Raw genomic sequence first — 11,811 nt, 5'->3', positions numbered from 1 at the left:
ACTTCTGCCACCAGAGACTACATTCCCCAAAGACACCAACAGGCTTAGCTGCAAAATCAATAGGCAGATTCAGAAGGAGGAAAAGCTCATGGCCACTCCAATCCGATGGCCATCATTGTCCTTAATTAGGAAAACAGCAGGGGAAGGGCCCTTCTGAGAGTACAGAAGCAACATTGGCTGCAAGAAAAAGACACGGAGCAGCACATTCACGGGTAGGGGAGAGATGTCAGCAACTTCTTACCATAAAGAAAAACATAGCTATCAGACACTGAGATGGGACAGGTGAGCAGAGAATCGCTTCAAACCTACCTGGTGAACAAGTCATGGGGCCGGACCCGCTCTTGCTGAACAGACACTCAGCATCAAGAGGCAAAATTACAGTCACGGGCTTTGCACGTAGCAGCCATGACTGCAAATCAATCAACGCCAACACGAGAGAAGCAGAAGCAGCCACTCCCTCCAGCATAGAAACGAGCAAAGGGCACTGGGTGGAGAATTTATTTGTCTGCATCCTGACCCCTACACATGTGGACGGCAGTGACATTTAAACAAGGCTTCAGAGACTGTGTATGCAGCGGTGTGTAATATAAATACGACATAACAAGACATGACATTTGAAAACATGGACCGAATAATCAGTGCAACAAAAAGGATCAATCCCAATGGAGACAGAAAAGTTCTGCTGAGCATTCAGGCTCTGCAAGAGACAGATTGAGTTCAGGTTATACACAGAGAGACTAGAAATGAAGAAATCTCCTCCTTGGGACAAGATATTTGCTATTCATCTTTATTAGTATGATTGCTCTCTATAAATCTCTTCATTTTCAAAGCTAATTCTGAGAAAAGTAGCATAAGGCACATACAAAGAAATACTTTTGTCACATCACAAAGAGAAGTTCTATATTTTGAAATTTTTTCAGGGTATTAGAAGGTCTATTCATGCAGAGCAAAAAATTAAGCAAAGGCCACAAATGTCAGGCCCATGAAGGTGTGCATGTGCTATCTTCACATTTGCTTTCGTGTTGATATGATTAAGCAGGTATATGCATGGAGATCTAACCGTGTCGGATCATACAATTCCTCGGTGAACCCTGGATGTACTGACAGACGTGTGCTAGCTTCAGGCCAAAGCATTTTGTTGAATTTGGTTTGTGGGAAGAGAGTTGAAATGGTGCTTCGTGGCTTGGGTTTCCTAAAAGAAAGGGAAAATATTAGGGAGAAGACTGTTAACGAGAGACAGAGAATGTTTATCAAAAACTGAACTCTTCAACATTCAATCAAGGGAAGTATTGCTTTTTATTCTAGAATCCACTACTCGTCAAGTGCAAAGAAAGGAAATTAATTTTTTCTCATGGAAAACCAAATGATGTTTATATCCTTTCTCTGTGCTAAACTATCAAACATAGAAGGAAGTTGATATCTTCCACAGATGCAGAGAACAAACTTATGGTTACCAACGAGAGAAGGAGGGGCTGGGACTAATTGGGAGACTGGAATTGACATATATACACCACTATGTATAAAATAGTTAACTAATGAGAACCTACGGTATAGCACAGGGAACCCTACTCAATGACCTGTGGTGACCTAAATGGGAAGGAAATCCAAAAAAGAGTGGATATATGTATACACATAGCTGATTCACTTTGCTGTACAGCAGAAACTAACACAACATTGTAAAGCAACTATACACCAATAAAAATTGATAAAAAATTTAAAAAATTTTAAATGCAAAAGGAATTGAGAATGATTAACAGGGAAGTGTTAAGTAAATACTAAGCAGATACTATCGTAAAAGGGATGTAGACATTGTCTCCTAATACTGGTAGGGATGTCTGTGGGCCGTTTCTCTTATAATTTTGAAATTAAATAGTCATAAAATACCATTGCTTCAGGCAAGAAAATGTAAGAATGTAAAAATAAAGACATAAGAGCCTTTGGAAATAAATTGGATTTCAACATTAAAAAAAAAAGAAGGAAGTTGACACCTTCAATTATAGTTTCCCCACCGCATTTTCATGGAAAATGGAGAGGCTGAATTTATAACTTAGTCCTGGGGGAGGAAATTGAAACGGTCCACAGCTAGACTGGAGGACAGTATTAAGCAGCAGCCTGTAAGGAGACAGAACTCAGTCTCAGACTATACACTGTTTCTCCTGGGGCATCAATTTAGCATCAATTTCAAACACAGGAAATGAGAAATGTTTCATAGTTCCATTCATTGCCACAGTCCTAGAACCATCTTTTCAAATAAAATGCCTGGCAGACCATGAGCTATGAGATGGGTTTGTCTTTAGACACTGAATGGTCTGCCCAGTGAAATGCCTTATTGCACAGCCATGTTGCATTTTCAAGAAGGACATTGGATCTCTCCGGGGGTCGGGAGTGGGTTTTAGGAAGCTGTGTGATTCCCTCCTTCAGTGTCAGGCATTTTGACCTCATGACAAATATAGTAATTCCAAACTAGAAGCCATCAGAGAAACAGTCAAAATGGGCTGGCCACAGCGATATATGCCTTTTTTTTTTCCCCATAATCAGCCTATCAAGCCATCTGGCTACGTGAAGGATTCCCTCTCAGCTGTGTCATTTCACATGCAATATTTTTTTATAATTACATTAAAATTGAATGATTTTAAAAGAACTTTACAAACGGAGTGAATGGAAATGAATTTAAACAGTATTTATGAGTCTTTTACTGTTGGGGGAGTTGGTATAATGATAAATATTGGCATATTTTCCTTTCCCATCATTCTTCAGATAAAATTTCTAAAAGTAAAACTCGCCAGTTTTCTTTTTTGCCAAAACTGAGCCCCTATTCATTCCTTAGAAATGGGATTAGGGACACTAATCAGACTGACAACAGACTGCTCAGTAGTAATTTTTTATTTTCTTTTATTTAGAAGAAAATAAAAAATAAAGAAAGGAAATGGGATCACTTCCAAAAAGACAATCATTGGCCCTAAAATAGATGTCTATGTGTCCACAACGTGAAAGAAACCACCTGGGAAAACATCAAATGATGGGCTGGATTTGCTTTGTAATTTGAATAAAGGAGTGATGAAACTTTCATGGTCCGATAATAAAATGTGATGGCTACTCCCACCAGCTCCAAGATTTCCTAAAAATATATTCATTTTTAATAGTAGTATTTTATGTATAAGTGTAAGTAAATTAAGAGGGGAGATTCTAATATTCAAATCGGTCTTTGGTACATAGAGCAGAGCTGTTTGTTAGCCGATATTTACAAGCACTGGGGATTTCTTTTTCTTTATCCAGCGGAAGCCTTTTGTCCGCCCTTCACTAGGCAGGCTCCAAGTGTGACCGCAGACCTTAACTGAAGACCTGCTGTGTGTCCAGCGCTCACTCCATCATCCTCCTCTTCTTCCTGCTCCCCTGATATCAACAGCCCCCAAATCTATCTTACATGTTTCAGCGGAGGCATAATAATGGACAGAAAGGAGACTAAAATTTTTTTAATTTAAATTAACAAGAACACTTATGGCACCAGAGCAAACTGTAAGCCTCACTGCCCTAGAGAATAAACAGCTGCCTTGGTTGCAAGGTCAAATAAAAAAGGTCAATAAAAACTAAAATAAATAAATAAATTAAATTAAATTAAAAAATAAAATAAAAAAGGTCAATAAAAACATAACATTTACATGGGTATTTGCTAACTGTCTGTTAAACCAGATATTTTTATAGCTCTTCATGATCTTTTGATGTTTTCATACCTACCGTCTTATCTGTATGGCCCACAATATTTGAGCATTTCCCCTGTGATCTCAATATCCACTATCTTTATCTTATTAATATATTTATGTGGCACTCACCAGACTATTAAGAAATACATAATTCTTTTTTAATGGTCAGTATAAGTTTAAAATTACAAGGCAGCACTATGGAGAACAGTATGGAGGTTCCTTAAAAAAGTAAAAATAGAACTACCATACGACCCAGCAATCCCACTACTGGGCATATACCCTGAGAATACCATAATTCAAAAAGAGTCATGTACCACAATGTTCATTGCAGCTCTGTTTACAATAGCCAGGACATGGAAGCAACCCAAGTGTCCATCGACTGATAAATGGATAAAGAAGGTGTGGCACATATATACAATGGAATATTACTCAGCAATAAAAGAAACGAAATTGAGTTATTTGTAGTGAGGTGGATGGATCTAGAGTCTGTCATACAGAGTGAAGCAAGTCAGAAAGAGAAAAACAAATACCGTATGCTAACACATATATATGGAATCTAAAAAAAAAAAAAAAGGTTATGAAGAACCTAGGGGCAGGACAGGAATAAACACGCAGATGTAGAGAATGGACTTGAGAACACAGGGACGGGGAAGGGTAAGCTGGGACGAAGTGAGAGAGAGGCATGGACATATATACATTACCAAATGTAAAATAGATAGCTAGTGAGAAGCAGCCGCATAGCACAGGGAGATCAGCTCGGTGCTTTGTGACCACCTGGAGGGGTGGCACAGGGAGGGTGGGAGGGAGATGCAAGAGGGAGGAGATATGAGGATATATGTATATGCATAGCTGATTCACTTTGTTATAAAGCAGAAACTAACACACCATTGTAAAGCAATTATATTCCAATAAAGATGTTAAAAAAAAATTACAAGGCAGCAAGTGTACCTGTCAAAGTTACCTCAAGTGACTTCACCATATTCCAAAGTGTTTCCACATGAGTGTTTGGGCTAATATTGAATAAACGAATATTTTGATATAAATCAATGAATATAATTGAATAAATGTAATATCAAGCACTTATCCTTGAATCTCTAGTAGCAATATCTTTTTTCATGAGCAGCCAGCTCTGTGGTATTTTTAGGTTGTAATTTATTGCCATCGTCATGAACATTGATTGTAAACTCTCCTATGGATACATAAGTATGTTGGTCAGTAAAGGAGTCCATGTGATAGAACGCTGATAACACAACACGTCCTGTGCTTCCACTTAAATAAAGAGGAAGAGGAGGGAGGAAGTACAAAACAAACTCTTCCTCACCTCAAAGTTATGCTTTTTCCTAGAAATCATACCAACCACAGGCCTTTCTCGCCCTAGCGCCCAAGAAACGGGTCCGGTAGAGTTCACCAGCCCTGCGGCTCCAGGAAGGGGCAGCCCAGGGCCTCGGGAAGACAGACAAATAGATCGAATTGAAATCCACTTCTATCACCAAGTGAAATGTGCTCTACATGGCAGACTGTAATAAACAAACTTTCAACCCCAGAGCGATGTGGCTACCTGGACAAGTGGAAGAATAAAGCATGAAAAGGCCTAAGAATCTTCTTCCTCTTCTCCTTCTTCCTCTTCTCCTTCTTCTTCTTCTCCTGGCCCCTCCTCTTCTCCTTTCTCAGCTTCCTCTTCCTCCGCTTCCCCTTCTGCTCCCTCCGCAGTTATTTCTTCCGTCTTATTCTAACAAAAATTACATTATTGTTGAAAAGTGTAAGGTCAACAGACAGTAAGGAAAAGAGTGCAAAACATCAGACTAGAGTTGAGGGCCTCCTACACACCCCACCCGACACACACACACACACACACACACACACATACACACACACACACGCACGCAAAGACATCATCTTCCTAAACACAGACCCCACAGGCTGGGATGGTTCTGCAGGGCAAAGCATTCATTCTAACAGGTTTCATGACTCCCCTTAAGCATATAGTCTTTACTCATATTAACAGACTGCTCTCATCTTGTTGCCTTTAAAAATTCAGAAGGCAGGTGGAAGAATAAAATACAAAAAGAATCTCAGCAAATAGAATTTTGTCAGAAAAGATGAAGGTTTTAAATATATATGCTGGTTATATTTGTTATAGCAAGCTAATTTCTTGAAGCCAAAGTTATCAGTAACCTACATATATAATCTGAAACTACTTTCAAACTAATAATACATTTGTCTTATTTTTATATATAAAAATGGGATTTTAAATAATGGAAGCTTATCTAGTAAGAGAGAAACTAAAGAAATTATTATTGGAAAGATATACAGATAATGAAAAGTCACTGTATGGAATAGGCTAAAAATAACTTTTAGGTCTAAGAATAGGGATTAGTTTGATAAAATAATATTAAAAATAATGAAGCAGATCTATATTTACCATCCCCCCAAAAACATATAGATTAATTACATGAACAAAAGTAGATTACAGAGCGTATTCATCCAAGTTTGATAAATATGTGTATGCGTATGTAGTAACGGGGTTATAAGATATTTTTATTTTTATTTTCTGTTTTTATCTGTATTTTCTAAATTTTCTATAAAGATTATGAATTTTTTGTAATTTCAAAAATCAACAGAAGTTTTGGGAAGGAGTTTCTTCTGACATTTGGGACCTTATTTAATGTTGATGATCTTCCACTGAAATACCTAGACAATACATGTGACCTTTGGTAAATATTCTCTCTGTCCTTGAGTTTTCATTTTTAATTTAGCCCTCTGATTAGCATTTTTAAATGATTAACCCAAAAATGTTCAAAAACAATATTCTTAAAAGTCTTGATTACAATAAAGGTCACTGAGATTTAGCTAACATGAGAGGGTGGAATAGAAGTAGAGAGAATCCGAGAATGTCACTTTGGACCTGCCCCCAGAATCCACTAACATCCTCGGAAAAGATTCATCCTCACGTTCACATGATGCCATCCTTGTTAGGGGTTAAAGTGAAAACTCCCCAACACCCAGCTAATAAAGTGCAGATTCCACAGGCAAGCGGCAGGGTGAGAATCTCAGTCCTGCTTCACTGTGACACATAGTACCTCTTCCCCATTGTCAGCAAAAGGGGAAACAGCATGCTGACCTTGCCATGCTCAATTAATGAAAATTGTCATAAAGCTCCTCACCATGGAGTCCTCCCCCAGTGCCTGTGAGGAAGCAAAACAAAATTTCTCAAACAAAAAAGAGACCATTCTTTGAAGCTTTCACGATAAAACCAGTAGAATTTGAGTGTTTCAACAAGCAGGGAAAGAATGGGAAAGGAGAGGATTCATCTGTGAAAACTTAGGTTGAGCTAAAGACTGTCCTCGGTCTTGGCAGCCTGCTCTTTCTCCTTGCTCATTTTCTATTACTCATTTCCATCACCAAAAGAAACTTAAAAGCTCTTTTTCTTTCAACCAACTGCAAGTTCCTAATGTAAAATAAATATGATTGTGTTGGAGATTAGACGGACTTTTTATCATGAGCATCAGAACAGTAGGAGTTCTTGTCTTGACCTCTACTTGGCAACACATGGGTCACCTAGAACCTATGTTCTAATCCAGTGGTTCTCAGCCTTGATGGAGTATCAGAATCACCTGAAGGGCTTCTCAAAGCAATCTGCTGCCGGGCTCCACCTCAGGATTTCTGATTCAGTAGTTGGGGGCCAACCCTGAAAATGTGTATTTGTAGAGGTTCCCAGGTGAGGCTGCTGCTGCTCTGGGAACCCCACTTTGAGAACCTCTGCTGTAGTCTGTATTCTTTCTCTTAAATCACACTGGTTGATTAAGGCACTGTGAGCCCTGGCAACTAGCAGGTTTGGCATCACCACCCACCAAAGTCTTCACTTACCAGGGTGGGTTATGTTTGTTCCCATGCTGGTGTATCCAAGTTAGTCTTATTGTAATTACACAATTTAAATAAGTATCATGGAAGTCAATGAAATATGAGCATGGAAGAACTTTTTTCCCTGGGGCTTCCCTGGTGGCGCAGTGGTTGACAGCCCGCCTGCCGATGCAGGGGACACGGGTTCGTGCCCTGGTCTGGGAAGATCCCACATGCCGCGGGGCGGCTGGGCCTGTGAGCCATGGCTGCTGAGCCTGCGCGTCCGGAGCCTGTGCTCCGCAACGGGAGAGGCCACAACAGTGAGAGGCCTGCGTACCGCAACAACAACAACAAAAAGAACTTTTTTCCCTATGTAAAATTAATGGAGTACTTTGAAAAGACCCATATATGTAAGTCACCTTAAAAATTTGTCATCAAATGATGTGTCATAAAGCTCGGGTGGCAGGGGGGAATCTGAAATCCAAAGAGATTTATGCATTTAGAGTACTTTGCGAGTGCCTTTAAATTTCTGCTCTATTTTTAAAGAAATCAAAACTGGAATTCCTAGACAGACCAATGAGTATGTTCGTTAGAAAGACAGTGGGTAGTTCTAATCATGGGACTATTATTTAAAGAAAAGACCTTTGTCCTATATCCAAAAAACTGGCAGTAAATATACATTTACATATTTCAAGTTAAAATAAATGTTTAAGGCCTCTACATTTTTATGATTTACGACTTTAATTGAATTATTCAGCTGGTCAACTAGCCTCCAGTTCCAAACATGGGATATGAGGTCTTCCTGGGAATGTTCGTTATTATTTAAGCATAGACCCTATAAACAAACATGTCAGCCAGCCCCCACATAGTTTAAATTGCATGTTACAGAGGATAAATTTTATCCCTTTAAATTTTATCCTTAATAACACTAATACTGTTTTCTAATTTTTCTTTCAATGTTTTAAATGTACTTTTAAATCTTATATCCTCAGTACTCAATTTTTTAATACTTCTTAGTTTGTGCAATTCTTAATCTTTTATCTTTGTGAAACTTGATTCCCTTATATTTCAGTTCCTCTTATTCTACCTTTATTCATTAAGACATGTCTTTCTTAAATTCTTTATCTTAAACTGTATATGTTTCTTTTACATTCCTAATTTTAATTCTTTTTATAATCTTTTTCTTTCTTGTTGTTGCTGTTTCCTCTCACGGGCATAGGAAGGACAGCAAAGAGGAAGGCTCTGTCCCAAACAGGCGGAGGCTCTTATTATCTCTGTTTGTCTCCATGCGCTCTGTCATCCCCTTCGATCCTGGCTCCCCACAATGAAGATTCTCCACCTCAGCTCTACAGGCAGGCTGAAGGCGTGCTCAGCCCTGGAGGGTCTTATCCATGGGCTGACAGAGGCAGGCTTCTGAAGGTTCAAACACACCACGGGTGATTCTAACACACACCACCACCAGATGAGAACCACTGTTCTACTATAACCTCAAGTTGGGGAGGCAGGTTAAAAATTCTTCTCAAGGCTCTGCCATCGCCGCCGCTGCTGCCGCCGCGATGCTGTCCCGGTCCCGCTGCCTGTCCCGGGCGTTCAGCGGCTCGCTCTCCGCCTTCCGGAAGGGGAACTGCCCTCTAGGGAGACGTTCCCTGCCTGGGATCTCCTTATGTCAGGGACCAGGTTCCTCTGACAGCAGGAAGATTGTCATTTACAGCAGTAGTGTCTTCAGGGTTCGCTTTTTCGGAGCTACAGCTGTGTGCGAGGACGATGTCCTTGCAGGATCTGTCGCGGAAGGGGATGTCAGGTGGGAGAAAGCTTCACCTCGCAGAAGGTGAAGTGGTTTGTGAGACTGAAACTGACAAGACATCTGTGCAGGTTCCATCACCAGCAAATGGCACGATTGAAGCTCTTTTGGTACCTGATGGGGGAGAAGTAGGAGGCACTCCTCTTTTCACACTCAGGAAAACTGGCACTGCTGCTGCTAAGGCCAAGCCAGCCGGAGCTCCTGCTGCCACAGCCCGAAAAGCAGAACCTGCAGCGTCGGCAGTTCCTCCTCCCCCTGCAGTATCCACACCCACTCAGATGCCACCAGTGCCCTCGCCCTCACAACCTCTCACTAGCAAACCAGTGTCTGCCGTAAAACCCACGGCTGTCCCTCCAGTAGCTGAGCCAGGAGCTGGCACAGGTCTGCGTTCAGAACATCGGGAGAAAATGAATAGGATGCGGCAGCGCATTGCTCAGCATCTAAAGGAGGCTCAGAACACCTGAGCAGCGCTTACCACTTTCAGTGAGATTGACAGGAGTAACACCCAGGAGATGAGGGCTCGGCACAAAGATGCTTTTCTGAAGCGACATAACCTCACACTAGGCTTCATGTCGGCACTCGTGAAGGCCTCGGCCTGTGCCTTGAAGCAGCAGCCTGTTGTAAATGCAGCGATCGACGATACAACCGAAGAGGTGGTGTATAGGGATTATACTGACATCAGCTTTGCGGTGGCCACCCCTCGGGGTCTGGTGTTTCCCGTTATCAGGAATGTGGAAACTAGGAATTATGCCGATATTGAGCGAACCATCAGTGAACTGGGAGAGAAGGCCCGGAAGAATGAACTTGCCATTGAAGATACGGATGGTGGTACCTTCACTGTCAGCAACGGAGGCGTTTTGGCTCGCTCTTCGGAACGCCCATCATCAACCCCCCTCAGTCTGCCATCCTGGGCATGCACGCCATCTTTGATAGGCCAGTGGTCGTGGGAGGCAAGTTGGAGATGCAGCCCATAATGTACGTGACCCTGACGTATGATCACCGGCTGATGGACGGCAGAGAGGCCGTGACTTTCCTCCGCAAAATCAAGGCAGCAGTAGAGGATCCCAGAGACCTCCTATTGGACCTGTAGGAGGAAGCCAGGTGCCCTACACATCAACCATGCAGGAACTGAAAACCAGCCTTCTCCCTGTCCCCTCACGGGCCCCGGGTTAGCCTGGTGACAGACAGGCATATGCTGTTGTTCTGAAGCAAGGAAACCAGGGCACTAGGTATCCAGCAGTCACAGCTCTCTCCTTGGTGTTCCTGCCAGGCTCTCTCCCTCTCTGCACCCTTCTCTTACATTCGAATATCTGATTTCCTTAGGCTTGAGGGAGAGAGAGAGCCTTAATGAATGCTCATTAATATTCCTGCCTTTCCTCCATTAGCCCTCCGCAGAGATAATTTTGCTTCTCCCCCATCCGGTATACCACAGGGAAACTGCCGGGGACCACGTGATTAAGTTTCTATCTCTTGAAAGTCTGTTCTCCAGAGACGCCTAGGAGGGTGCTGTGCCTCCCAAGCTCAGAGCAGCCTCTGTCCTGGCTGTGCACGTCCTTACTCGGTTCCACCCGTGTGGAGGTATTGACCAGAGGCCAGGAGGTGCTGCTTTGCTTCTTAAATGGCATCTTCATTCTCAGCTGTCATTGACTTCAAGCTGCCTCTTCTACCTTTTCCAGGAAGCACAGGCTGGGGGATCTGGAGGGGCAGGGGATGGGTAGGCCGTGTTGAGGGGGATGACAGATTCTGAGGTCAGAGGTTATCAATGAGACTGGAGCAGAGCCTGCCCTCACACTCTCCGTCATAGCTCTGTACCAGGAAGACCCATTTTGGCACAAGCACGCCCAGTCGTTGTGGTGCCGACCTTTCCAGACTGCTGGGACCCTTCTACCACATTGTTCTCAACTAGAGCAGATCCTAGCACATCTTGGCAGGGAGACAGTGTGTCCCAACCAAGGGCTGGATGGCGCCTGGCAGAGATTGGAGTGAAGGAGGCTTCCTGTGGACTGGCTCACATTGTCTTGAGCTTTTAAATTCCATTGGTTTAAGCCTGTGAGCTGAAGAAGCAGTTCTGTTCCTTCCTGTATCATGGCCCTTAGCGGGCAGAGCCTTAGCTCTTCCGCCACAGAACACAGGTCTGGGAGAGGACGGACTGTGGTGGAAACCAGCCCAAGATACCAGTACACAGTGGGGAAACGGCCGATGTCAACTCTGAGGTACTGCCTTGGGTCTGGGCACAATCATTGGCGTTCTTCGGAGCGTGGTTAAATGCACACATCCTGTCATGAAAGCTACTGGGCTTCATCGCTTCGTATCCAACTGCATCCAGTCCTGAGGCTGCTGACACTTGACACGGGGAGCCATTTATTTAGTGCAGGATGTCCATATGCATTTTGAGCAAAGAAGCAAGGCTTGGGGGTTGGGGTAGAGGGAAGGGGTGGGAGCCAGTACTGATTGCCTGCAGCATCTCCT

General features: G+C 42.6%; 1 protein-coding gene and 1 pseudogene across 4 annotated transcripts in view; one reads left to right on the top strand and one right to left on the bottom strand.

The window, feature by feature from the left end:
* Positions 1–771: 771 nt before the first annotated feature.
* The window catches only part of SH3BGR (SH3 domain binding glutamate rich protein), a 63,871-nt gene continuing 52,831 nt past the window's right edge, over positions 772–11,811 (bottom strand). For 2 of the 4 annotated variants that reach the window (XM_033418323.2, XM_049709692.1), the window contains exons 7-8: positions 5,260–5,430; positions 772–1,192 (exon numbers count right to left, since the gene is read on the bottom strand). In XM_033418323.2, the coding sequence (XP_033274214.1) occupies positions 5,293–5,430 (138 nt within the window). In that variant the 3' untranslated portion in view covers positions 772–1,192; positions 5,260–5,292. Of the gene's footprint in view, positions 1,193–5,233; positions 5,431–6,817; positions 6,887–11,811 lie in introns of those variants that run through there. The other 2 variants (XR_007477343.1, XM_049709691.1) reach the window with 2 other exon arrangements.
* Positions 9,082–11,048, top strand: LOC101275224 (dihydrolipoyllysine-residue succinyltransferase component of 2-oxoglutarate dehydrogenase complex, mitochondrial-like; annotated as a pseudogene).

This window comes from Orcinus orca, chromosome 5 (genome assembly GCF_937001465.1).
Source record: "Orcinus orca chromosome 5, mOrcOrc1.1, whole genome shotgun sequence".
NCBI classification, from domain to species: Eukaryota; Metazoa; Chordata; class Mammalia; order Artiodactyla; family Delphinidae; genus Orcinus; species Orcinus orca.
This window is presented reverse-complemented; position numbering and strand designations above follow the sequence as displayed.